This window comes from Canis lupus, chromosome 12 (genome assembly GCF_003254725.2).
Source record: "Canis lupus dingo isolate Sandy chromosome 12, ASM325472v2, whole genome shotgun sequence".
In the NCBI taxonomy this organism is placed as follows: Eukaryota; Metazoa; Chordata; class Mammalia; order Carnivora; family Canidae; genus Canis; species Canis lupus.
The window spans coordinates 44,423,042-44,449,542 of NC_064254.1; the positions used below are offsets into that span (position 1 = coordinate 44,423,042).

A 26,501-nucleotide genomic window follows, 5' to 3' on the forward strand; every position below is an offset into this window, starting at 1 on the left:
TTGAGTGCCTCCTGTGGGTTGGCCACTAGGGATGTAGTGACAGCCACAGCAAACATGGCCCTTGCTCTCATGGGGCTTATGATCTAGCAGGGAAGGCAGACGTCAGTAGAATAATCGTCTTGATGACCACATATATTTACAAGCTGAAGAAAAGGGAAAGGAAGACATTTCTCCTTATGATCTAGCAGGGAAGGCAGACGTCAGTAGAATAATCGTCATGATGACCACATATTTACAAGCTGAAGAAAAGGGAAAGGAAGACATTTCTCCAACCCATATATCAGAGGACTGATGGGCCTGCAGTGCTTCCCCCTGTGGAAATGATGCTTGAGCTGAGAACCGAAGAGTAGGGCATGATAGAAACATTATAGGAAGAATAAGGATGGGCAGCATCTGAAGACTGAGACAACTAGACACCTAGTTAGGAGCTAGGACTTGGTGAGGTTGTCCATATGGGAGGTGAGGCAGATAAAGATCCTGAAGATAAATCCCAGGCTCCTGGCCTTTGCAACCAAGTTCCATGGTGCCATTCACAAGGAGAACATCAAGTGTAGGGTAGGGAGATCACAAGTTGAGGTTGAAGTGAGTGAGACAGCAATAGTAAGTAGTCAAATTGGCTCTCTGGGGTCTGGAACTCCTTGGAGAAGCTCAGGTCGGAGATTAAAATGCACATGTCTTTGGTAATTGCTCTGAACTGTGATTTATACAAGCAGATTATTAATAGAAATGTGGAGTTCTCTGAGATCCCTTGGAACTCAGTAAATAATGCCAGATTACTCTTCTTATCCGTAGCAAAAGCTGATCCTTAGTAAATATGGAGTTACCTATATGGTTTTGTTAAATTTTTGCTTACAATCTCTTCTGGTGCTTTTCTAGCCAGTGTATCAATCTTCAGGTATTAAATTGTTCTCAAAGGGAACAAAAGAAAACATTTTCATGAACTTGAAACATACTAATAATATGTTTAAAATAATAGACTTTTAAAAAATGTTTCTTTTCTTTAGATTCCAGGTTGAATTTGTTCTCTCAGCACCTACTTCTGAGTGGAATGGCAAGCAGGGACACATTTCACCAGGTCTTCTTTCTGAATTTCTGAAAAGAAGTTTAGACAGATCCAAAGTCCTCATCTGCATCTGTGGCCCAACACCATTCACAGAACAAGGAATAAGGTGAGTAGCAATGTGTTAGGGAAAAGAAAACCCAACACTGTGAAATGAAAATCTTCCATGAAAAGCAATAGCCTTAGCTATCTGTTCTTCCCATTCATACAAACTTACACTGTAATAGTCTGGTACAGCCTACGAAGATAGTAAAGTTTTTAACTTTCATGCAGGTGAGAGGTTGGAGGCCAGGATTATGCATGGGGTTAGATGTGAATGATGATCTCTGCTAATGACCGGCAGTGTGGATACAGATTCATGGGTTTGGTGCCACAGTCTTATGTGGGACATTGGATTCTTTTCTTCCACTTTTCTTCCACCAAAGCTTTCTAACATATGGTAATTAATAAGCATTGTTCATCTCACTGTAGCTTTCGACTTTTCTTCATTCTCTGCAATTAGACAAAAGCTAGTAAATTCCAGCAGTTGAAAGCCAGATGGCAAGACAGAAGGAGAGACTAGGACATAAATAAGCAAAGACTAGGAGTTGACTATGGATAATGAAATATCAGTGGTAGTGTTCGTCTTATTTAAAATTCATCTTGCTCTGATTTAAATCTAAAGTGAAACTTTAAAATATTTTGTTAAATGTCGCTGTGATTGGGTGGCTAGGTGATTTTAAAATACAACTGCCTTAAATGCCCTGTTCATCCTTATTTGATACATGACTGAACCTAACATTTTCTCATTTTCTGGATAGTTTTCTCTCTTGCTTTTTTTTTTTTTTTTTTTTTTTTTTTGCTATTTTGTTTTTTAATTGAATTAATTTAGAAAAAGATTGACCTCAATAGATAAAGACATTGAGAAGTGTTTCTCTCCATGTTGTATTTAAAAAGTATTTTAATTAAATTTAAGTGTATTTCTGGATTTTAATACCTTCAGAAAAATACTCTTTTGTTTAAGTACTCTCAACTTAAATTTTAAAAAATATTATGATTTAAACTTTTAATCTTTCAAAGCTAAAACATAACTATTAAAATGATAGTGAAGACTAACAGTGTGGTTTGAAGTAAAATAATTTTTAAAAAAGAAAAAAGCTAAAAGATACATTCTTCTATTTTACTGGCACTGCCAGTAAATAATAATAATATAATCTTAATGCTTCCTTTATAGATCGCAGCATAATAATCCTTTTACATGATGGGAATCTTGTAGTCTTCAGCATTGAAAGAGACTGTCTTTAAGGCCACTTAGCACAGTTACCTGAGTGAGGATGAATCCCTGGTCCAGCCTCCTAAAGAAATGGGTTGTTTTCTCCTGTGAATGGTGGGCTGTTTGTGGGCTCTTCATTCTCATTCTCATTCCATTCTCATTCTCATTCCAAGGCTTAGCACACTTCCTTACACACCGGAGCCTCTGTGTGCGGAACTGAATAGAAGGTCACATTTTAATATTGACTGTAATCTCTACAGCTTTAGTTTCTCAGCTTTACCTTAGCACTAATCTTTCTGTCCTGCATTAATTGCCTTGCCTAGAATTACTCAGGAGTATTACTTTTTTTTTTTTTTTTTAAAGATTTTATTTATTTATTCATGATAGTCACAGAGAGAGAGAGAGAGAGGCAGAGACACAGGCAGAGGGAGAAGCAGGCTCCATGCACCGGGAGCCCGATGTGGGATTCGATCCCGGGTCTCCAGGATCGCGCCCTGGGCCAAAGGCAGGCGCCAAACCGCTGTGCCACCCAGGGATCCCACTCAGGAGTATTACTGATCATTATATAGGGATGTCTGCTTTTGCTCACCTTCAAACATGCTACATGGAGTTGCCTTGTGAGATTTAGCCTGATTCACAGCATTCTTCATTTTATTGCTCTTTCCTTGATTGTGTTTTGTAGATGTTGCTTTTTTATTTTTTTATATTTTTTACATATTGAAGGTTGGTGGCAACCTTGCATTGTGCAAGTCCATATTTTCCCAATGGCATTTTCTCACTTTGTGTCTCAGTTTGGTAATTCTCACACTATTTCACACTTCTTCATTATTGTTATGATGATCTGTGATCAGTGACTACAACTTGGTGAGAGCTTAGATGGTGGTTAGCATTTTTTTAGCCATCAAATGTTTTTTAATTAAAGTATATACATTTTTTATACGTAATGCTATTGCACAATTACTGAACTAGAGTATAGTGTAAATATAACTTTTATATCCACTGGAAAACAAAAAATTCATTTGACTTGCCCTGTTGTAATATTTTATTGCAGTGGTGTGGAACCGAATCCACATCATCTCTAAAGAGTGCCTATACTTGCAATTCATAGCATCTGCCCTTGTGACACCTAATTTAGGACTCTTGTTTCTTTGATTTTTTTTTTGCCTTGACCATCTTAATGGATGTTGTGTATCTCTTACTTGGCAGTTACATGGGTCTCTTAATATGTCACAGTTTTTGCTATCCTGAAAAGTGACTCTGTGATGCCCACTCCTTAAGGCCCTCCAAGGTTAATCTCATGTTAATCTCATGTCTGCTGCATATATATAAACATTTCAAACATATTCTCCATATTTGGTGAAATTTTGTTAAATTTATATGATATGGTAACAGAGAAGGACTCCGAAATGGATTTTATTTTAATACAGATAAAGAGCAAGATAATTATTTGTGTAGTAAAGGTGCTTTCATCTACTAAATACCCACTTGTTTATTACAGAGATCAATAAAACAGTCTCTGCTTTTGAAGCTGACACTGTCTAGTGGTGGAAACAGATGCATACACTGATAACTAAAATATGACTCAGAATATCATAAGCACTCTTATGAAAAGTAAAAGAAAAGTGTCATGAAAATTCAGGAAGAGGCAATTTACTTTTACCTTGGGCTGTGTATTGGGAGAGAGAGGAGCTGCATGGTCAGGAAGACCTGTTCTTTATTTATTTTTATTTAATTTTTTTAAAAGATTTTTATTTATTTATTCATGAGAGACACACAGAGAGAGAGAGAGAGAGAGGGAGAGCGCAGCAGAGACACAGGCAGAGGGAGAAGCAGGCTCCATGCAGGGAGCCTGATGTGGGACTCGATCCCGGGACTCTGGGATCACGACCTGGGCCAAAGGTGGCGCTAAACCACTGAGCCAACCAGGCTGCCCAAGACCTGTTCTTTGAATGATGGCAAAAACATTGCCAGTCTGAGGCAGAGAAGGGCAGGGTAGGCAGAGGACCAAATAAACACATGGAGGATGCAAGTATTCAAAAATCTAGACTAGCGTGGTCAAAATGAAGCCACTCGCCAGTGAGGGGCAGCACGTATGGCTGGAAAGGTAGGATGAATCCAGGCAGCGAGAGGTGTGACAGCTACACCAGGTTGGCCCTCTGACTCCTGTACCATACTGGTACTTTGAATATGTATGTATGTGTAGAAGCTTCTAATTTGAGTTTGAATCCCAATTCTACCACTTAAGAGTCATCTTGCAATCACTAATTAGGCATCCTAGAGCCGGTTAACCTTTCTAATAAGCTTTAGTGCACTCACCTGTACAAGGGAATAAAAAATAATACTTAGGCATGTGAAGTGCTTAGTACAGTGACTATATACAGTAAGTACTAAATAAATGTTTTTATTTTCACCATTTTTTATGAAGTATAATTAATGTACACTGTTGTTAGTTTCACGCATATAATATACATTATATGATATAATAATTCAGCATTTCTATACATTACCTAGTGCTCATCACAATAAGTGCACTTGTGACCCCTTTCATCTATTTCACCCATCCCCCCACCTACCTCCCCTCTGGCAACCACCCTTTTGTTCTCTGTATTCAAAGGTCTATTTTTTCTCCTTTTTTGTTTGTTCATTTTGTTTCTTAAACTCCACATGAGTGAAAATCATATGGAATTTACCTTTCTCTGTTTTCAGCAGCATTTTAAACAGAGGTACTTCTAAGATTTCAGTCTCAGTGTTTTCCAAATTGAATTATACTTAAGAGTATTTCTGCTTGTCTTGTTCAGTTTGGGAGAATGAAAATAGAATGCTAAGGGGATCAGTTCCTTACTTTGAAAACTGATGAATAAAGGGGGGGAAACCCAGGCATTTATTCTGTCTTGTATGAGTTGTACCACTGGGTAACCGCATATAGCAGAAGTTTGTTTTTCTCTGTAGAATTCCTGAGCTGAAAAATGAAGAAAGAATTATAGTAGTATCACAACTTCAGTTACTAATGAACTAATGGAAATGTATGTAGACCAGCAGTGGTTGTTAGCATCCAGAAAGAGAGGCAGTCAAGTATTATGTGCCTCCTGGCAGAAGAATACCACCAATGAAGTAGTCTTGTCAAAAAAGAATCAAACCTGTATTTGAAAGCCTCTGGATCCAATTATTAAACTGTGGGAAAAAAGAGGACTAGGAACATTAAAAAAAAAAAAAAAAAGAGGACAGAGGAACATAAAAGAGGGCATGGGGACATATTATTAAAGTATACCACAAAGATGCAGCAAAATGAAGACTCTGGGATTCTCAGCACTTAAAAATATGGTTTTGTCAACAAAGAAATTGCAGGACAGAGAGAAAGAGAGAAGGGATATTCTAGATCAAAAGATACCTAAAAGACATCACCCAATCACAATGAGTAGACTTTAAATTGGCATTAAACTGACTTTAAAATTATGGTGTTTAGGGACACCTGGGTGGCTCAGGGGTCGAGTGTCTGCCTTTGGCTCAGGGCATGATCCCGGAGTCCTGGGATCCAGTCCCACGTGGGGCTCTCTCCATGGAGCCTGCTTCTCCCCCCTCTGCCTGTGTCTCTGCCTCTCTCTCTCTCTCTCTCTCTTTCTCTGTGTCTCTCATGAATAAATAAATGGAATCTTTAAAAAAAATAATTATGGTATTTATTAGACAATTGAAAATTTGAACACTGACTAGATACTTGATCTTAAGAAATGATGTTAGTTTTTTTAGAAGTGATAATTTCTTTTTTTTTAAAGAAATGTTTTTTTTGTTTGTTTGTTTGTTTGTTTGTTTTAAGAAAGTACATACTAAGCAGGGAAAATGGAAAAGCACTATGGTTATAATGGTAAACTTTGGTCTTACCTCTTTTAAACATTTTCCCAAAGGATCACGTACTTTGTATTTGTTTTTCAGGTTGCTGCAGGATCTGAACTTTTCCAAAGATGAGATCCATAGTTTTACAGCATAATGAAGAGCTGTCATTGTCCTTTACTCAACTGTTTTTGTCTAAATTTGTGATTATTTAGGATTTTTTAAGAGAACATTTTTGTACATACCAACTAAAAGGTCAGCTAGAATCCAGGTTTCCGTTTCTTCAATGAAATCAACTATTCCTTCAGTATAGATGACTTGTTGACTTTATTTTGTACCATAACTTATTTTACTACTGATCTTTGACCTGGAATCAATCATGGCAACAAGTCTATACAGGAGTCTTTTGTGATGAGTCACAAACTTCCTTACCATTTAAAGTGTATCACTGTTCTACAGTAAGCTCTTGTGTTTTATGACATGATAAAGTAAATGATCATTTTGATCACGTTTCTATGCCGTACAATGTCTTATTAGCAATACAGATTAAATTTTACATTGCACTGTTAACTCAGGAAATGATCATTTATGTCCTTGTATTACTATTAAAACATGGAATGTTATAACTTATTAAGTGATCCAAACATTTTGTGTGTGTGTGTGTGTGTGTGTGTGTGTGTGTATGGCAGTGATACAGAGTAGAATAAAAGTACTCAGGTACTTTTTAATTCTTGTGGTAGAAATGTGTTTAAATGCAACAATATCCGTCTAAAGGGAATTAAAAGGCAACAATATAAGATCCTGGAGACATTTCACATATACGGTTTTGATTAGACATTAGATGCGTCAGAGAGTTTGAGAGAAACTTAACAACTATTTTGATTCTTAGCCAAAATTAGAGGTGTCAGGAAAGATCACAAAAGTGTGGCATCTGGTCCCAAGACCTAAAATGATCATTTATGCTTTAGAATGAGTTAAATTTTAATTCTTTTTTAGCCTTTCTAGAGGAACACTGTGTCCTAAATGCCACCTTCCCTGGCTGGCTGCTTTCCCCACAGCTGGCAGTTCAGCAGGAAGCCCGGTGTGCAGGCAATTTATTGTCTGCCCCTGCTGCTTAGAGGCAGCCTTCAAATACTTTCACAGATTGGAATTTAGCAAAGGGTATCAAGAAAAGTCACAGTGAGCATTTCATGAGGAAGCTCTTGAATGCTTAGGTGGCTACTGCAGGAGCTTAGATTTTTCCATCTTACCCAATACAGCAGCACTGTTTTCAGAGAAATAAAGGGAGTGGGAGAAGTCTCCAAATTCCCTGAAAACGATGTTGGAAATAGCTAAAATCTTCACTGAATGATGTACTCAAGAGGAACACACTATTAATATTCCTGAGATGACACTCCCGGTTTATGAAGCTGCACGTGTGCAGGTGCCTGGGGGACTCATTTCCTGTGCCTCCAGCTTTTGCAGCCATTTCTACCCACATCGACATTCACTGGGCCCAGCAGGATCCAGCTGCCCTGACTGGCAGTGCTCCCTGGAGGCAAACAGGAACATTCTCTACCTTCTCCACCCCACGCCCCGCCCCACCCCAACACCTATTTTTTCTTCTCTAAGAGAGATCATGAACTCTTTAGGGCATACCTTTTTTTTAGTTTATTTGTAAATATACCAATTAATTCCACCTCAGCCAACAGTTTTCTCATCTTTTCTAACCTCATTTCTCTCCAGTCCTTTTCTAGTTACCTCAAGCGCACAAAATCCTGTTTGTCACTCTTTATATGTATCTCTTCCTCATTCCTCTTGTTGTATTTTAAAGCAAAAGGAAATCCATAAGCATCTTCTGGACCTATACGTTAATTATTCCCAAATTGGAGTCTCTAATTGAGAATCACCGAGCTTCACCTTTCAATATCCAGGCACCTCCTGGTGCCACATGGATGTTCCATAGCCTCCCATCTTCAACTCCCACTGTAGGCTTCTCTTCCCAAGTCCCCTTCTCCTCTTGCATTCTTGGATTCACTGGGACCTACCTTCTGCTTCTCCGGCCCTTCCAGAACCATTCAGTATGGATGTCTCCCTCTCCAACCTGACTTCCACACACTAGCTCACTCTCCCCTGTCATTCCTCAACTGGAGTAGGACAGTATCCTGGTTAGAGTCTTGATCTCACTGAAATCCATTCTCCACTCTTGAGTCTTCCAGAAAGCCCTGGAGAGAAAATGCCCTACATAAAGCTTCAGTCTCCCTTTGTAGACAGCCATATTATACTGAGGGGCATAGATTGTAACTTTTGTTTTTTTTTTGTAACTTTTTTTGATCAAAGAACTCCAAGACTCCTACACCACATGTTTGCAATGAGGAAAGGGGATTATATTCAAAGTCACTTTTGCTTAAGAATTGTTTGCTTGCTTGCTTCTTAAAAAAAAAAAAAAAAAGTTTTTTCGTTTTCTATTGCTGCCAGAACAAATTAACACAAACGTAGTGGCTTATAACAACACCCATTTATTATTTCACGGTTTTATGGGTGAGAAGAAGTCTGAGCATAAGGAGCCTCTGCTGGGCCTCTGCTGAAGGCCTCACCAGGCTGAAATTAGCTCATCCACTGAATTGTGCTCTTCCCTGGAGGCTCTGGAAAAGATTGTGTTTCTAGGCGTGTTGAGGTTGTTGGCGAATTCAGTTCCTTGCAGTTGTGGGATGGAGTTCCCTGTTTTCTTGCTAGCTGTCAGCTAGGGGCTAGTCTTTGCTTGTAAAAGCTGCCCACGTTCCTCTCATGCTGTCTATGTGGTTCCTCTAGCACTGGCCGGTTCAGTCCCTCCCAGGCTCCCAATGTCACCCAGTTTTCCTGCTACATCTTTTGCCCCAGCTGGAGAAGCTCACTGCTTTTAAGGGCCCACGTGATTCCATTGGGCCCACCCACATAACCCAGAGTAACCTCCCAATTGTAAAATCTGATGCTTGCTGCTGCAAAATCTCTTGCCATTTAATGTAACATATTCAAAGTTTGCAAGTGTTAGGCTGTTGCATTCAGTGAGAAACATCCCGCCTTCTACAGTCTACAAAGAACAGAGAGAAACTTGTCCAAGGTAAGATCATTGTGTTCTTTGAGGATGTTGCTGTGGCCTCTTACTTTTTACCTTAATGTGATAGAATGTGAGAAGAGTATAGGGTGCTCTCGTACCCCAGAATGCTCAGCTTCACTGTGCTGACAAAGGCTCTGCTCCCTCCATGATCCATCACCTCTGCCATACAAACTTGGCCTGTTTGGGGCTATATCGATGATGAACCAGATGAGCCAGACTCTGGTCTATAATATCTAAAATTCTGGCTAGTAACAAGAAGGAAACGCAAACCTTAACCATTCCCAATTTCTTGGTTTCTTTCTGCTTTGCTCTTACCGGTGAATCTTTTCACCCTGGGCTGCCGGTTTGGCAGACCTCAAATCAATGGCAGAGCGATCTAAAATGCAAAAATGGGTTTTCTCTTCTGTCACCCAGTCACCACTCGTGGTGTGGAGGCTCTACATGGGATGCAACACACCAAGATTGGGATCCTACCGGTGAGGCAGTGGCTCCATACCAGGCAAGCCAAGAGGGCACGTTAAGCTGATTCCTCCCCCTCCCCCAAGCACTCAGCTCTCAGAATGGGGTGTCACTTGGAAAAGCTTGCTGTTCCCCAGAACAGTCCCTGTCCTCAGAACATTCATGTCCAAATCTTTCTGTGCATGTATTTTTAAATTTCTCTTGGATGAATAACTAGAAGTTCAATTACTGGGTCATATGGTAACTATATATTTAATTTAAAAAAAAAAACTATTTTAGGGATACGTGGGGTGGCTCAGTCAGTTAAGCATCCAAATCTTGATTTCGGCTCAGGTCCTGATCTTGGGGTCCTGGGACAGAGCCCCGCTCAGTGGGGAGTCTGCTTGTCTCCCTCTACCTCTGCCCCTCCCTCTGCTTACATGCCCTCAAAAAAGTAAATCTTTACCAAAATACCACCTTGTTTTCTGTATATATTTCTATGCCTAATGTAGAGACAAATATTTACTAGTTGGATTATTGTGCTTTTGAATATACTGTTTCACACTTTGAAGAAAATGCCAGGATTTTTTTGCCCCAAAAGTATTTGTGCCATTTTACATACAGTGTTGTGTGTGACTTTGTTTATCCTGCATCCTCACCAACTTTGAATTATTAGTCTTTTAAATTTTAGTGTATGGTATCTAAAAAAACACATGCTATCTTATTGTGTGTTTTTTTTTTAAGATTTTATTTATTTATTCATGAGAGACACAGTGAGAGAGAGAGAGGCAGAGACACAAGCAGAGGGAGAAGCAGGCTTCATGCAGGGACCCCGACATGGGATTCAATCCTGGGACTACCGGATGATGCCCTGAGCTGAAGGCAGACAATCACTGAGCCACGCGGGCATCCCTCTTATTGTGGTTTTAACAATACACATCTGTCTGATGTTTGGTAATATTAAACATATCATCATGTGCTTATTGGCCATCGGTATATTGTCTTTCGTTAGGATGTCCATTTAAATCGGCCCATTTTTTAAAATTTTTTTTTCTATTGGTGTTCAATTTACCAACATACAGAATAACCCCCAGTGCCCGTCACCCAATCACTCCCACCCCCCGCCCTCCTCCCCTTCTACCACCCCTAGTTCATTTCCCAGAGTTAGCAGTCTTTACGTTCTGTCTCCCTTTCTGATATTTCCCACACATTTCTTCTCCCTTCCCTTATATTTCACTATAATTTATATTAGTGAATATAAATGTGGGGAATATTTATATTCCCCACATGAATGAGAACATATAATGTTTGTCCTTCTCCGACTGACTTACTTCACTCAGCATAATACCCTCCAGTTCCATCCACGTTGAAGCAAATGGTGGGTATTTGTCATTTCTAATGGCTGAGTAATATTCCATTGTATACATAAACCACATCTTCTTTATCCATTCATCTTTCGTTGGACACCGAGGCTCCTTCCACAGTTTGGCTATTGTGGCCATTGCTGCTATAAACATCGGGGTGCAGGTGTCCCGGCGTTTCATTGCATCTGTATCTTTGGCGTAAATCCCCAGCAGTGCAATTGCTGGGTCGTAGGGCAGGTCTATTTTTAACTCTTTGAGGAACCTCCACATAGTTTTCCAAAGTGGCTGCACCAGTTCACATTCCCACCAACAGTGCAAGAGGGTTCCCTTTTCTCCGCATCCTCTCCAACATTTGTTGTTTCCTGTCTTGTTAATTTGCCCCATTCTCACTGGTGTGAGGTGGTATCTCATTGTGGTTTTGATTTGTATTTCCCTGATGGCAAGTGATGCAGAGCATTTTCTCATATGCATGTTGGCCATGTCTATGTCTTCCTCTGTGAGATTTCTCTTCATGTCTTTTGCCCATTTCATGATTGGATTGTTTCTTTGGTGTTGAGTATAATAAGTTCTTTATAGATCTTGGAAACTAGCCCTTTATCTGATGTGTCATTTGCAAATATCTTCTCCCATTCTGTAGGTTGTCTTTGAGTTTTGTTGACTGTATCCTTTGCTGTGCAAAAGCTTCTTATCTTGATGAAGTCCCAATAGTTCATTTTTGCTTTTGTTTCTTTTGCCTTCGTGGATGTATCTTGCAAGAAGTTACTGTGGCCGAGTTCAAAAAGGGTGTTGCCTGTGTTCTCCTCTAGGATTTTGATGGAATCTTGTCTCACATTTAGATCTTTCATCCCTTTTGAGTTTATCTTTGTGTATGGTGAAAGAGAATGGTCTAGTTTCATTCTTCTGCATGTGGATGTCCAATTTTCCCAGCACCATTTATTGAAGAGACTGTCTTTTTTCCAATGGATAGTCTTTCCTCCTTTATCGAATATTAGTTGACCATAAAGTTCAGGGTCCACTTCTGGGTTCTCTATTCTGTTCCATTGATCTATGTGTCTGTTTTTGTGCCAGTACCACACTGTCTTGATGACCACACCTTTGTAGTAGTACAACCTGAAATCTGGCATTGTGATGCCCCCAGATATGGTTTTCTTTTTTAAAATTCCCCTGGCTATTCGGGGTCTTTTCTGATTCCACACAAATCTTAAAATAATTTGTTCTAACTCTGAAGAAAGTCCATGGTATTTTGATAGGGATTGCATTAAACGTGTATATTGCCCTGGGTAACACTGACATTTTCACAATATTAATTCTACCAATCCATGAGCATGGAATATTTTTCCATCTCTTTGTGTCTTCCTCAATTTCTTTCAGAAGTGTTCTATAGTTTTGAGGGTATAGATCCTTTACATCTTTGGTGAGGTTTATTCTTAGGTATCTTATGCTTTTGGGTGCAATTGTAAATGGGATTGACTCCTTAATTTCTCTTTCTTCAGTCTCATTGTTAGTGTATAGAAATGCCACTGATTTCTGGGAATTGATTTTGTATCCTGCCACGCTACCAAATTGCTGTATGAGTTCTAGCAATCTTGGGGTGGACACTTTTGGGTTTTCTATGTAGAGTATCATGTCATCGGCGAAGAGGGAGAGTTTGACTTCTTCTTTGCCAATTTGAATGCCTTTAATGTCTTTTTGTTGTCTGATTGCTGAGGCTAGGACTTCCAGTACTATGTTGAATAGCAGTGGTGAGAGTGGACATCCCTGTCTTGTTCCTGATCTTAGGGGAAAGGCTCCCAGTGCTTCCCCATTGAGAATGATATTTGCTGTGGGCTTTTCCTAGATGGCTTTTAAGATGTTGAGGAATGTTCCCTCTATCCCTACACTCTGAAGAGTTTTGATCAGGAATGGATGCTGTATTTTGTCAAATGCTTTCTCTGCATCCAATGAGAGGATCATATGGTTCTTGGTTTTTCTCTTGCTGATATGATGAATCACATTGATTGTTCTATGGGTGTTGAACCAGCCTTGTGTCCCGGGGATAAATCCTACTTGTTCATGGTGAATAATTTTCTTAACGTACTGTTGGATCCTATTGGCCAGTATCTTGTTGAGAATTTTTGCATCCATGTTCATCAGGGATATTGGTCTGTAATTCTCCTTTTTGGTGGGGTCTTTGTCTGGTTTTGGAATTAAGGTGATGCTGGCCTCATAGAACGAATTTGGAAGTACTCCATCTCTTTCTATCTTTCCAAACAGCTTTAGGAGAATAGGTATGGTTTCTTCTTTAAACGTTTGATAAAATTCTCCTGGGAAGCCATCTGGCCCAGGACTCTTGTGTCTTGGGAGGTTTTTGATGACTGCTTCAATTTCCTCCCTGGTTATTGGCCTGTTAAGGTTTTCTATTTCTTCCTGTTCCAGTTTTGGTAGTTTGTGGCTTTCCAGGAATGCGTCCATTTCTTCTAGATTGCCTAATTTATTGGCGTATAGCTGTTCATAATATGTTTTTAAAATCGTTTGTATTTCCTTGATGTTGGTAGTGATCTCTCCTTTCTCATTCATGATTTTATTAATTTGAGTCTTCTCTCTCTTCTTTTTAATAAGGTTGGCTAATGGTTTATCTATCTTATTAATTCTTTCAAAGAACCAACTCCTGGTTTTGTTGATCTGTTCCACAGTTCTTCTGGTCTCGATTTCATTGAGTTCTGCTCGAATCTTTATTAACTCTCTCTTCTCCTGGGTGTAGGATCTATTTGCTGTTTTTTCTCTAGCTCCTTTATGTGTAAGGTTAGCTTTTGTATTTGAGTTCTTTCCAGTTTTTGAATGGATGCTTGTATTGCGATGCATTTCCCCCTTAGGACTGCTTTTGCTGAATCCCAAAGATTTTGAACGGTTGTATCTTCATTCTCATTAGTTTCCATGAATCTTTTTAATTCTTCCTTAATTTCCTGGTTGACCCTTTCATCTTTTAGCAGGATGGTCCTTAACCTCCACGTGTTTGAGGTCCTTCCAAACTTCTTGTTGTGATTTAGTTCTAATTTCAAGGCATTATGGTCTGAGAATATGCAGGGGACGATCCCAATCTTTTGGTATCGGTTCAGACCCGATTTGTGACCCAGTATGTGGTCTATTCTGGAGAAAGTTCCATGTGCACTTGAGAAGAATGTGTATTCAGTTGAGTTTGGATGTAAAGTTCTGTAGATATCTGTGAAATCCATCTGGTCCACTGTATCATTTAAAGCTCTTGTTTCTTTGGAGATGTTGTGCTTAGAAGACCTATCGAATATAGAAAGAGCTAGATTGAAGTCACCAAGTATAAGTGTATTATTATCTAAGTATTTCTTCACTTTGGTTAATAATTGATTTATATATTTGGCAGCTCCCACATTCGGGGCATATATATTGAGGATTGTTAAGTCCTCTTGTTGGATAGATCCTTTAAGTATGATATAGTGTCCCTCTTCATCTCTCACTACGGTCTTCGGGGTAAATTTTAGTTTATCTGATATGAGGATGGCTACCCCTGCTTTCTTTTGAGGACCATTCGAATGGTAAATGGTTCTCCAACCTTTTATTTTCAGGCTGTAGGTGTCCTTCTGTCTAAAATGAGTCTCTTGTAGGCAGCAAATAGATGGGTCCTGCTTTTTTATCCAGTCTGAAACCCTGCGCCTTTTGATGGGGTCATTAAGCCCGTTCACATTCAGTTACTATTGAGAGATATGAGTTTAGTGTCATCATGATATCTATTCAGTCCTTGCTTTTGTGGATTGTTCCACTGAACTTCTTCTTAAAGGGGAATTTTAAGAGTCCCCCTTAAAATTTCTTGCAGAGCTGGTTTGGAGGTCACATATTCTTTCAGTTGCTGCCTGTCTTGGAAGCTCTTTATCTCTCCTTCCATTTTGAATGAGAGCCTTGCTGGATAAAGTATTCTTGGTTGCATGTTCTTCTCATTTAGGACCCTGAATATATCCTGCCAGCCCTTTCTGGCCTGCCAGGTCTCTGTGGAGAGGTCTGCTGTTACCCTAATACTCCTCCCCATAAAAGTCAGGGATTTCTTGTCTCTTGCTGCTTTAAGGATCTTCTCTTTATCTTTGGAATTTGCAAGCTTCACTATTAAGTGTCGAGGTGTTGAACGGTTTTTATTGATTTTAGGGGGGGGGATCTCTCTATATCCTGGATCTGAATGCCTGTTTCCCTTCCCAGATTAGGAAAGTTTTCAGCTAGATTTTGTTCAAATACATATTCTGGCCCTCTGTCCCTTTCGGCGCCCTCGGGAACACCAATTAAACGTAAGTTTTTCTTCCTCAGGCTGTCGTTTATTTCCCTTAATCTATCTTCATGGTCTTTTAATTGTTTGTCTCTTTTTTCCTCAGTTTCCCTCTTTGCTATCAACTTGTCTTCTATGTCACTCACTCGTTCTTCCACCTCGTTAACCCTCGTCGTTAGGACTTCTAGTTTGGATTGCATCTCATTCAATTAATTTTTAATTTCTGCCTGATTAGCTCTAAATTCTGCAGTCATGAAGTCTCTTGAGTCCTTTATGCTTTTTTCTAGAGCCACCAGTAGCTGTATAATAGTGCTTCTGAATTGGCTTTCTGACATTGAATTGTAATCCAGATTTTGTAACTCTGTGGGAGAGACGACTGTTTCTGATTCTTTCTTTTGAGGTGAGGTTTTCCTTCTAGTCATTTTGCTCAGTGCAGAGTGGCCAAAAGCAAGTTGTACTGGGAAAAGGAGAAAAAGAGGAGAGAAAGAAGGAAAGAAAAGAGAAAGAGAAAAAAAAGGAAGAAAAAAAACGAAAAAAAAAAAGAAGAAAAAGAGAAAGAAAAAGAAAGAAAGGAGAAAAAAGGGGGGTGGGGGAAGGAAACAAATCAAAAAGCAAAACAAAAAAAAAAAAAAAGAAAAAAAAAAAAGAACCACCGGGGAGTATCTTCTGATACTGTGTACTTTAAGTCCCTTGGCTTCCCCTGGAACTTGTCCGTCTAGCTGGTCTTCTGGGGGAGGGGCCTGCTGTGCTGATTTTCAGGTGTTAGCACTGGGGGGAGCTGCTGTGCCCCTGCCTGGTGCAGGGCTCAGTGGGGGTTGTTTACCCCTGAGGCCGCAGGAGGAACAGCCCCAGTGGCGGGGCAGCTCTGGAAACCTGGATTCAGCTCCGGCAGGAACTCCGTCTGCAGGGCCTGGAGGCTCCGGGGCGGGGCCGCTGATCTGCTCAGCTGGGGCAGGAGCATCCTTGCTGTCCTGGGCCCTCCCGGCCTCTGCCTGTCCCGGGGGAGGCCGGATCTTGGGCTGTGTCCTGGTGCCCTGTGCTCCGGGGCCTGCGCTGTTGGATTCGCGCTCCGGCCCCGCAGCCCCCTCCGCGGAGCCGCCCCCGAGCCCCCCCGAGCTGCTCCCGCCCCGCAGCCCCCTCCGCGGAGCCGCCCCCGAGCCCCCCTGAGCTGCTCCGGGTCCGCCGTGGGCGCTGCAGCCCTTAGGGAGCTCGGCGCACTCTCCCGGGGCGCAGGTGTCTGTTAGTGTCCCCGGGAGCCCGAGGGCATCCCCGCCCTCCTGGGTCCTGCTCCAACTCCCTGCGAGCCCCTTTCTGCCCGGGAAGGTCGGTGCAGCTCCTGCGTCTCCGGGGCGGGGCTCTCCTGTCCTGGGGACACTCGCCCCGGCCTCAGCCCGGCTCCTCGCGGGCCCCTTCCCCTTGGAGGCCTTTTGTTTCTTTATTTCTTTTTTCCCGTCTTCCTACCTTGATAGAAGTGCAAACTCTTCTCACTGTAGCATTCCAGGTGTTCTCTCTTTAATTCTCAGGCCGAATTCATAGATTTTCAGGATAATTTGAAGGTTTTCTAGGTAATTTGGTGGAGACAGGTGACTTGGAGACCCTACTCTTCCGCCATCCTGCCCCTTCCCTCTCGGCCCATTTTTAAGTTGGATAGATTTCTTGTTGCTGAGTTGTAAGCATTCTTTCTATACCCTGTGCACACACATCTCAGATATATTTTGCAAGTATTTTCTTCCACTGCGTGACAGCAAATCATGTGTGTTCTCACAGCTATTAGTGCTTAGGGCAAAAACAAGCTTAGAGACATTTAGATTTGACCAAAATAAAAATGTACAATAAATAAGAGTACAGGAGGTGACTGTGAAGTTGATCTGCAAATGACTACACTTCTAGGAAGATACCTCTAGTTGGGGGACACTAGATTCTAGAGGGGCCAGGCCGACAATTAGGGCCATGATGCAGCACCTGCAATTCTGCTTCACTGGAAAACACTTTACATACTGAGCATCATAACTCTGCTATGGTGAAGGCAAATAGAAACCATCCAGAATTCCTGTAAGCTCGGCCATTAGGAGGAACAAACCACTTATACGTAGAACATTTTGTCCATTGCTTTATAGCAACTGGGCCCTTGGAGGTAAATCTGAAAATGAGCTGGCAACAGTTTTTCTCCAATTCAAAGAGCTTATGTTCTGAGTTGGGGATTCCTAATCAGCCATGTCAGCCCGTGGTGATTAGAACAGGAAAGGGGGTGTTTTTATTTGTAGTGTTGGCTGAAGTAGCCTGCGTAGACTTCATTACAGTTCCATTTCCTCGCATTTAGACCATGCAGAGGAAAGTGGTTGTGTTCGGCAATTGCTCTTTAAATACGTCTAAGGGAAGAGGCTGCTGAAATTTTTAGTAGAATATATTCAGGTGTTTGTTATGCTGAGGATTTCCCACTTTCTGAGCAAGTTAATATTTTATTTATACAAGAAATGTCACAAGGCAATTCTCAGAGCAGCCACGTTCTTGTGCTTTTCAGAAAAAAAAAATTTCCAGAAATCATTACACATCTAGATTTCTATCATTAACCTTTCATATATTAAGTGCGGCATTTTTAATATATATATACTTAACATTTTCAATCTTAAATTTATTATTCAAAACCTTTGATGTAGTAGAAATTCTGCCCAATAAACCTTTAGAAGAAGGAGTCTCCCTCACCCAGTTAGGGAGTGGTAAAGGAAACCAAAGATCGGGTTCTCTGTTCTCACTGGGCTTTCAGGAAGAACATAGCACAAAAGTCAAAAGCAACATGTTGCAGATCCCATCAGCTCTCTCCTAACCAAACCCTAGAGCTCTGCCCCACTGAGTTGAACGGACTCCCGGGAAAAAACACTGTTCCTTGGAACCCCACCGCACTAGATTGGATTGCAGGGGAAGGCCTTAAATTCGGGTACTGCACAAGGTTTTCCGTGAGTTGTGGAACAATATTCTTGTGAGAGATTTTTTCACCCTTAAAAGTTCTCCTTTTTGTTCTGTTGGTCATGAAATCTTAAATAGTAGTAGCTAATATGTATATAGTGCTTTTCAATCAACAAAGCAACTTCCAGCAACACTCGCAGGGGGTGCTGATAAATGTTTAACAACAGCTCTCAAAACAAACAGCCCTGGGATGCAGAAACTGTCAATTTCTGTGGTATAAATCTTTCCACTATGGTCAGTTTCAAATGCAAGGTGACCGAATGTGGATTTGGGAAAAGATGGGCACCATTGGTTCTGCCCAGAGGGTAACCGTCTCAGGGAGTTTACAGACCTGGAACTGTGCTTATTTTCATTTAACTTGAACAAACGCGATGAGGTTTTGTGATGAGGCTTACAGAAGCTAAGTTGTGAGTTGGAAGTGGTGGAGCTGGGACTAGAATTCAGGTGGTCTGGTTGGTTTGCTAGAAGTCACGCAACTGGTGGGAGCTACTTCAGGGCATCAGAGCCAGGTGTTCTGAATAGGGTGGCCTCACTTCTAAAGAAGCTCTCTGAAGAAGCCATCTGTATGTCTGTTTGTGTCCTCTCATTTCTTAGGAGAAAGGATGCAAATCGTATCATTTCAATAGATACAGAAAAAGCATTTGACAAAATACAACATCCGTTCATGATAAAAACCCTCAACAAAGTAGGTCTAGAGGAAACGTACATCAACAGAATAAAGGCCTTAAATGAAAAACCCACAGCCAACATCATACTCAAGGTGAAAAACTGAAAGCCTTTTCCGCTAAGGTCGGGAACAAGACAAGATGCCGCTCTCACCATTTTTTTTTAAATACACACATATTCAGTGTCATGATCAGCCTATTAACAATCAACAGCATGGGTGCAAAAACAAAACAAAACAAAACTACATTAAAGCCCTTTGTCAGAATGCTTTATACTTTCCACAGAACAGAAACTAAAATAATCTGTTATACTGTTAGTCACAAATGCAGTCCTCGAGTTTTTTGCCCATCCGCACGAGTATTGTCTAAAACATGTCTTTGTAGAAGCGAGGCCCTTCCACCACTGTGCTTGGCTGAGTTCACAAATCTGTTGTAACCTGTAGCTTTCCAGTCACTTCTCTGGCTCTTCTCTCCTGTTAAGCTTTGTTTCCTGGCGTAATGAAAACCTTCTGGCACTGCCATAGCTGCTACTGCTGCTGCTGCTGCTGGAACCACCATAGTCACCTCGGTTTTGTGGTTGGCAAAGTATTGGCCTCCACCACCATAGGGGACAGAGCTTCTGCCTCCAGAATTTCCTCCTTTTATGGGTCCAAAATTTGAGGATTGATTGTGGTATTGCCAAAATCATTATAGCTTCCGCCACCTCCAAAGTTGCTTCCATCATTACCAAATCCGTTTTAGCCATCCCCACTGCCTCCATATCCACCATGACTTCAACTGCCACTGAAACCACCTCACTCACTGAAGGTCCCTCCACGACCAAAGTTGTCATTCCCACCAAAACCATCTCCATGATCACCACCAAAGTTTCCAGAACCACTTGGATCTCTGGTTAAATGAAGCACTAACCTTCTCTTGCTTAGATAGGGCTTTCCTTACTTTACAGTTGTGGCCATTCACAATATGGTATTTTTGAATGACAATTTTGTCTACAGTCATGGTCAGCAAATGTTACAAAAACAAAACCTCTCTTTTTGCCACTGTGTCGGTCAATCATGATCTATCACTTCCATTTTCCCATACTATTCAAAATAATCTCTTAAGTGATGTTCTTCAGTGTCTTCTTTAATGCCACCAACGAAAATCTTTTTTCACAGTTAAGTGGGCACCAGGTCTTTGAGAATCTTTTCTTGAGACAGCCCTCTTTGGTTCCACAACTCTTCCATCCACCTTGTGTGGCCTTGCATTCATGGCTGCATCCACCTCCTCCACGGTGGCGCACGTGACAAACCCAAAGCCTCTGGAGCTCTTGGTGTTTAGATCTCTTATTACCACACAGTCTGCAAGCATTCCGCATTGCTCAAAATGGCTCTTCAGACTTCCATTGCTTGTTTCAAAGCTCAAACCTCTGATGAAGAGCTTCCGTAGCTGCTCAGGCTCTTTGGGAGACTCTGACTTAGACATGATGGTGGTGGTAGGGGAGACTTTAAGGATGCTTACTGGGCAGCATCCACGGGCAGAAAAGACTAACAAACGTATCTCTACTCTCACCACTTTTATTCAATATACTACTGAAAGCTGTAGCCACACCCATCCCATCAGGCCATAAAAAGAAATAAAGGCATCCAAATTGATAAGAAGTAAAACTTTCACTATTTGCAGATGATATGCTGCTATATATAGAAAATCCCAAAGACCATCAAAAAACCACTATGCTGATAAATGAAGGCAGTAAAGCTGCAGGGTACAAACTCAATATATAGGAATGTGTTGCAGTTCTATACACTAATAATGAAGCAGCAGAAAGAGAAATTAAGAAAATAATCCCATTTACAACTGCTTCATAAACAGAGATAGCCAGGAATGGTTCAGTTTAGGAATAAACTTAACCAAAGAAGTGAAAGATCTATACTCTGAAAACTACAAAACACTGATGAAAGAGTTTTGTGGTTTTGATGAAAGACATTCCATGCTTCTGGATTGAAAGAACAAATATTGTTAGTGTCCACACTACCCAAAGCAATCTGCACACTTAATGCAATCTCTATCAAAATACCAACATCATTTATCACAGAGGTAGAACAAACCTAAAATTTGTATGGAACCACAAACAACAACAACAACAACAACAACAACAACAACAAAAAACCCAGAATAGCAAAGTAATCTTGAAAAAAGAAAAAAATGGAGGCATCACAATTCCAGATTCAAGTCATATTACAAAGCTGTAGTAATCAGAATGGTATGGCACAAAAATAGGCACATAATCAATGAACCAGAATAGAAAACCCAGGAATGAACCCACAATTATATGGTCAGTTAATCTCTGACAAAGAATGAAAGAATATACAATGAGAAAAGGACAGTATATTCAACAGAGGGTTGGGGAAACTGGGCAGTAACATGCAAAAGCATGAAACCGGACCACTTCCTTACACCATACACAAAAATAAACTCAAAATGAATTAGAGACCAGCATGTGAGACTTGAAACCATAAAAATCCTTGAAGAAAGTACAGGAAGTCATTTTTCTGACATCATCCATAGCAACATTTTTTGACATAGGTCTCCTGAGGCAAGGGAAATAAAAGCAAAAATAAATTATTGGTACTTCAAAATAAAAAGCTCTGCACAGTGAAGGAAACAACCAATAGAACTGAAAGTAAACCTACTGAATGGGAGGAAACCTTTGCAAATGATGTATCCAATAAAGGGTTAATATCCAAAATATGTTTTAAAAACTCCATGTATGTCTTTATACTTTTCTGCGTATGTACATAATCTTAAACAATAACCCATGGAACATAATTATACTTTATGTTTTAAAACTCTGTGAATAACATTGTGTATGGTCTTCTGCTACGTGCTTTGCTTTAATAGCACGGTTTAGGGGATTAATGCACATCAATAGATGTGGCACTAGTTCATTCATTTTAACTGTGATACAGTATTCCATTATTGTATAAATATATAACATTTAAAAAGTCAGTTCTTCCATTGTTAGACATTTAATTGGTTTCCAATTTTTTACCATCCCCAAATGGTTAATTGTACATGTCAGTCTTGTTCATACATATGAGAATTTTCTCTGGAATCCATACCTAGAAGTGGAATTTCTAGGTCACAGAGGGTGTGTGCACCTTCAGTTTTGCCAAGGCAAACAAGTCCATTTTCAAAATTGACTGTGTCAGATTCCCTGCCCAATGCCAGCGTATGAGAGTTCTCTTCAATCTGTATCCTTAAGATGCTTTTGACTTGTCTGACTTTAGGAATATTCCAGATCTGATGGATATTAAATAGTCTCAGTGTCATTTTTATATGCAACCCCCTGATGTGTTGGGCCTTTATTCACCTGTTTGCTGTCAGGTCCTGACTCAACCTTTCTCTCTTTCTATCCTGGAGGGAGCTCATCTCTGAAAAACATTTCCCAAGGTCCCTTGCCAGCTGCCTTCCATTTTCATTCAGCAAATGGGAAGCACATGTAGGAGATTGAAGGGGAGAAGCCAGGCTCTTTCTCCCTGTGTACTCTGCTTCCGGTGCGGTCTCCAGCAGGGCTTTATGTCCTCCAACATCCTAGCTTCTTTTGTTCGGTCCCCCTAATGACTACACCTCTGCCCAATGGCCCTCTTTCCCTTCAGTGACTGCTGGGCAGCCTGAGCCCTGGATTCTGAAAATACCATCTCTCTTTGCTTTCCCGCCTGGGGGTTCCTGCAATTATGTTTCCTGGTTGCATTACCTTCTGGTTGTCAAAGCTTCTACTAAATTTAAATTTGAGTAGTAGTTTTCGTGTCATTTAAAAATCCTTTTCTACCCAGAAATTTGTACTTGTATTTTATTTATCTAACTTGTGCATTTCACATTTGCATGTAACTTTGTTCTTCACATTTCAGGTATTTAGCTCATGTGAATGGACTTTCAAATGTGGTGTGATACAAGGTCCACCGTTATTTTTTTTCCTACGTGTAACCAGTTTTCCTACAATCAGTGTACTGGGGTTGCCTCTTACCAACTCATGAGAGTCCATTGCTAAATCCTTGGGAATTTTGTTAGTCTGGCTGTAAGCACATCACTGGCTTATAGTGGTCACAACAGGAATATTTATACCACAGCAGTGGGCAAACACTACAACTGAACTCCCCTTCCAACCTGGGGAAACTGTTCTTTATCATACTAACACGCTACTGCTCAGAACTCTTTATCAAGAAACTTATTGTATAGTGGAGCTTTTCAAAGTGGTTATGGAATCAGTTTTGTGGGTTGCAACAGGAAGTATTTTTTAACAAAATGGGATGAATAGAAGAATACCAGAATGCATGCCGCATAGTAATTGTAACTATTTCTCTTGAATATTCTGTTTCAGTCGTCTGTATATATTCCTGTATATACACATCACTGTTTTGGTTTGTAAAATAAAATGCACTTCTTTTTAAAATTTTTGTTTCTTTATTGAAATATAATTAACATACAATGTTATATTGATCTCAGGTACACAACACTGATTCAACAATTCTATATATTACTCAGTGCTCACCACGATAAGTATAGTCACCATCTGTCATCATATGTTATTACAATATGACTGACTATATTTCTTATGCTGTACTTTTCATCTCCATGACTTTTTTTAAATAACTGTAAGTTTGTATCTCTTAATCCCATTTTATCAATTTCACTTGTCCTCATACCCACCTCCCCTCTGGCAACAACCAGTATGTTTTCTGTATTGAAGAGTATGTTCTTTAGTTTGTTTCTTTGTTCATTTGGTTTGTTTTTTATATTTCACACATAAGTGAAATAATATGATATTTCTCTTTTACTGTCTGACATTTCACTTAGCATAATACCCTTTAGGTCTATCTATGCTGTTACAGAAGGCAAGGTCTCATTCTTTTTTATGGCTGAGTAATATTCCATTGTGTAGCTAGATAGATAGATGGATAACTCATTTTATTCATTCATCTATTGATGGACCCTTTGAGTTGCTTCCATATCTTGACTATTGTAAATAATGCTGAAAGAAACATGGTGGTGCAGATTTCTTTTTGAATTAGTGTTTCATTTTCTTTGGGTAAATACCCAGTAGTGGAATTACTGCATTGTAGGATAGTTCTATTTTTAATTTTTTGAAGGAATCCCATCCTGTTTTCTTTTTGTTTTTTTATTTTATTATTTTTTTAATATAAAATTAATTTTTATTGGTGTTCAATTTGCCAACATATAGAATAACACCCAGTGCTCATCTCGTCAAGTGCCCCCCTCAGCGCCTGTCACCCAGTCACCCCCACCCCCTGCTCACCTCCCCTTCCACCCCTCCCAGTTCGTTTCCCAGAGTTACAGTCTCTCATGTTCTGTCTCCCTTTCTGATATTTACCACTCATTTTTTCTCCTTTCCCCTTTATTCCCTTTCACTATTTTTTATATTCCCCAAATGAATGAGACCATATAATGTTTGTCCTTCTCCGATTGACTTATTTCACTCAGCATAATCCCATCCAGTTCCATCCACGCTGAAGCAAATGGTGGGTATTTGTCGTTTCTAATGGCTGAGTAATATTCCATTGTATACATAGACCACATCTTCTTTATCCATTCATCTTTCGATGGACACCAAGGCTCCTTCCACAGTTTGGCTATTGTGGCCATTGCTGCTAGAAACATCGGGGTGCAGGTGTCCCGGCGTTTCATTGCATCTGTATCTTTGGGGTAAATCCCCAACAGTGCAATTGCTGGGTCATAGGGCAGGTCTATTTTTAACTCTTTGAGGAACCTCCACACAGTTTTCCAGAGTGGCTGCACCAGTTCACATTCCCACCAACAGTGTATGAGGGTTCCCCTTTCTCCGCATCCTCTCCAACATTTGTGGTTTCCTGCCTTGTTAATTTCTCCCATTCCCACTGGTGTGAGGTGGTATCTCATTGTGGTTTTGATTTGTATTTCCCTGATGGCAAGTGATGCGGAGCAAATGGTGCTGGGAAAATTGGACATCCACATGCAGAAGAATGAAACTAGACCACTCTCTTGCACCATACACAAAGATAAACTCAAAATGGATGAAACATCTTTTTTTTTAATTTTTATTTATTTATGATAGTCACAGAGAGAGAGAGAGAGGCAGAGACACAGGCAGAGGGAGAAGCAGGCTCCATGCCGGGAGCCCGATGTGGGATTCGATCCCGGGTCTCCAGGATCGCGCCCTGGGCCAAAGGCAGGCGCCAAACCGCTGCGCCACCCAGGGATCCCGGATGAAAGATCTTAATGTGAGACAAGATTCCATCAAAATCCTAGAGGAGAACACAGGCAACACCCTTTTTGAACTTGGCCACAGCAACTCCTTGAAAGATAGATCCATGAAGGCAAGAGAAACAAAAGCAAAAATGAATTATTGGGACTTCATCAAGATAAGAAGCTTCTGCACAGCAAAAGATACAGTCAACAAAACTAAAAGACAACCTGCAGAATGGGAGAAGATATTTGCAAATTACGTATCAGATAAAGGGCTAGTTTCCAAGATCTATAAAGAACTTATTAAACTCAACAGCAAAGAAACAATCCAATCATGAAATGGGTAAAAGACATGAACAGAAATCTCACAGAGGAAGACATAGACATGGCCATACTGTTTTCCACAGTGGCTGCACCAATGTACATTCCTACCAACAGCGCATGAGGATTCCTTTTCTCCACATCCTGCCAACACTTCTTGTTATTTCTTCTCTTTTTAATTTTAGCCATTCTGCTAGGTGTAAGATGATATCCACTGTGGTTTTGATTTGCATTTCCCTGATTAGTTAGTGACATTGAACATCTATCATGTGTCTGTTGGTCATCTAAATATTTTGTTTTCTTTTTTGAAAAATGTCTACTTAGGTCCTCAGCCCATTTTTTAACTGGATTATTTGCTTTTTTTTTTTTTTTTTTTTTTTTTTGGTGTTGAGTTATGTAAGTTCCTTATATATTTTGGACATTAACCCCTTATTGGATATGTCACTTGCAAATATCTTCTTCCATTCAGTGGGTTGCCTTTTCATTTTATTGATGGTTTCCTTTGTTGTGCAAAAGCCTTTTATTTTACAGTAGTCCCAATAGTTTAATTTTGGTTTTATTTCCCTTGTCTGGAGGGACCTATCTAGAAAAGTGTTGCTAAGGCTGATGACAAGGAGATTACTGCCTATGTTTTCTTCTAGAAGTTTTATGTCTTCAGGTCTCACATTTAGGTTTTTAATCAATTTTGAGATATTATGATATATAGCTTAAAACAGTGGTCAGTTCATTCTTTTGCACGTAGTGATCAGTTTTCCCAGCACCATTTTTGACGAGTCTGTGTTTCCCATCATATATACCTACTGCTTTTGTCACAGATTAGTTGACCTTATAAGCATTGGCTTATTTCTGGGCTCTCTGTTCTGTGGATGTACGTGTCTATTTTTGTGCCATTAACATAATGTTTTGATACTATAGCTTTATAATATAACTTGAAATCTGAATCAAGGCCTCCAGCCTTGTTCTTCATTCTCAAGATTGCTCTAACTATTTGAGGTCTTTTGTGATTCCTTACAAATTTTAGGATTATTTGTTCTAGTTCAGTGAAAAATGCAA

At 40.2% G+C, this 26,501-nt stretch overlaps 2 protein-coding genes across 3 annotated transcripts in view; both read left to right on the forward strand.

Moving 5' to 3' along the window:
* The window catches only part of LOC112658662 (cytochrome b5 reductase 4), a 77,778-nt gene extending 71,011 nt beyond the window's left edge, over window positions 1-6,767 (forward strand). For both annotated transcript variants that reach the window (XM_025444881.3, XM_035698123.2), the window contains exons 15-16: window positions 1,005-1,169; window positions 6,240-6,767. In XM_025444881.3, coding sequence (XP_025300666.3) covers window positions 1,005-1,169; window positions 6,240-6,294 — 220 coding nt within the window. In that variant the 3' untranslated portion in view covers window positions 6,295-6,767. The remainder of the gene's footprint in view (window positions 1-1,004; window positions 1,170-6,239) is intronic.
* Window positions 6,768-9,136: 2,369 nt separating this feature from the next.
* MRAP2 (melanocortin 2 receptor accessory protein 2) overlaps window positions 9,137-26,501 on the forward strand; it is a 123,531-nt gene continuing 106,166 nt past the window's right edge. The window contains exon 1 of the mRNA XM_049092324.1: window positions 9,137-9,216. The gene's annotated coding sequence lies outside the window, so the exon portion shown is untranslated. The remainder of the gene's footprint in view (window positions 9,217-26,501) is intronic.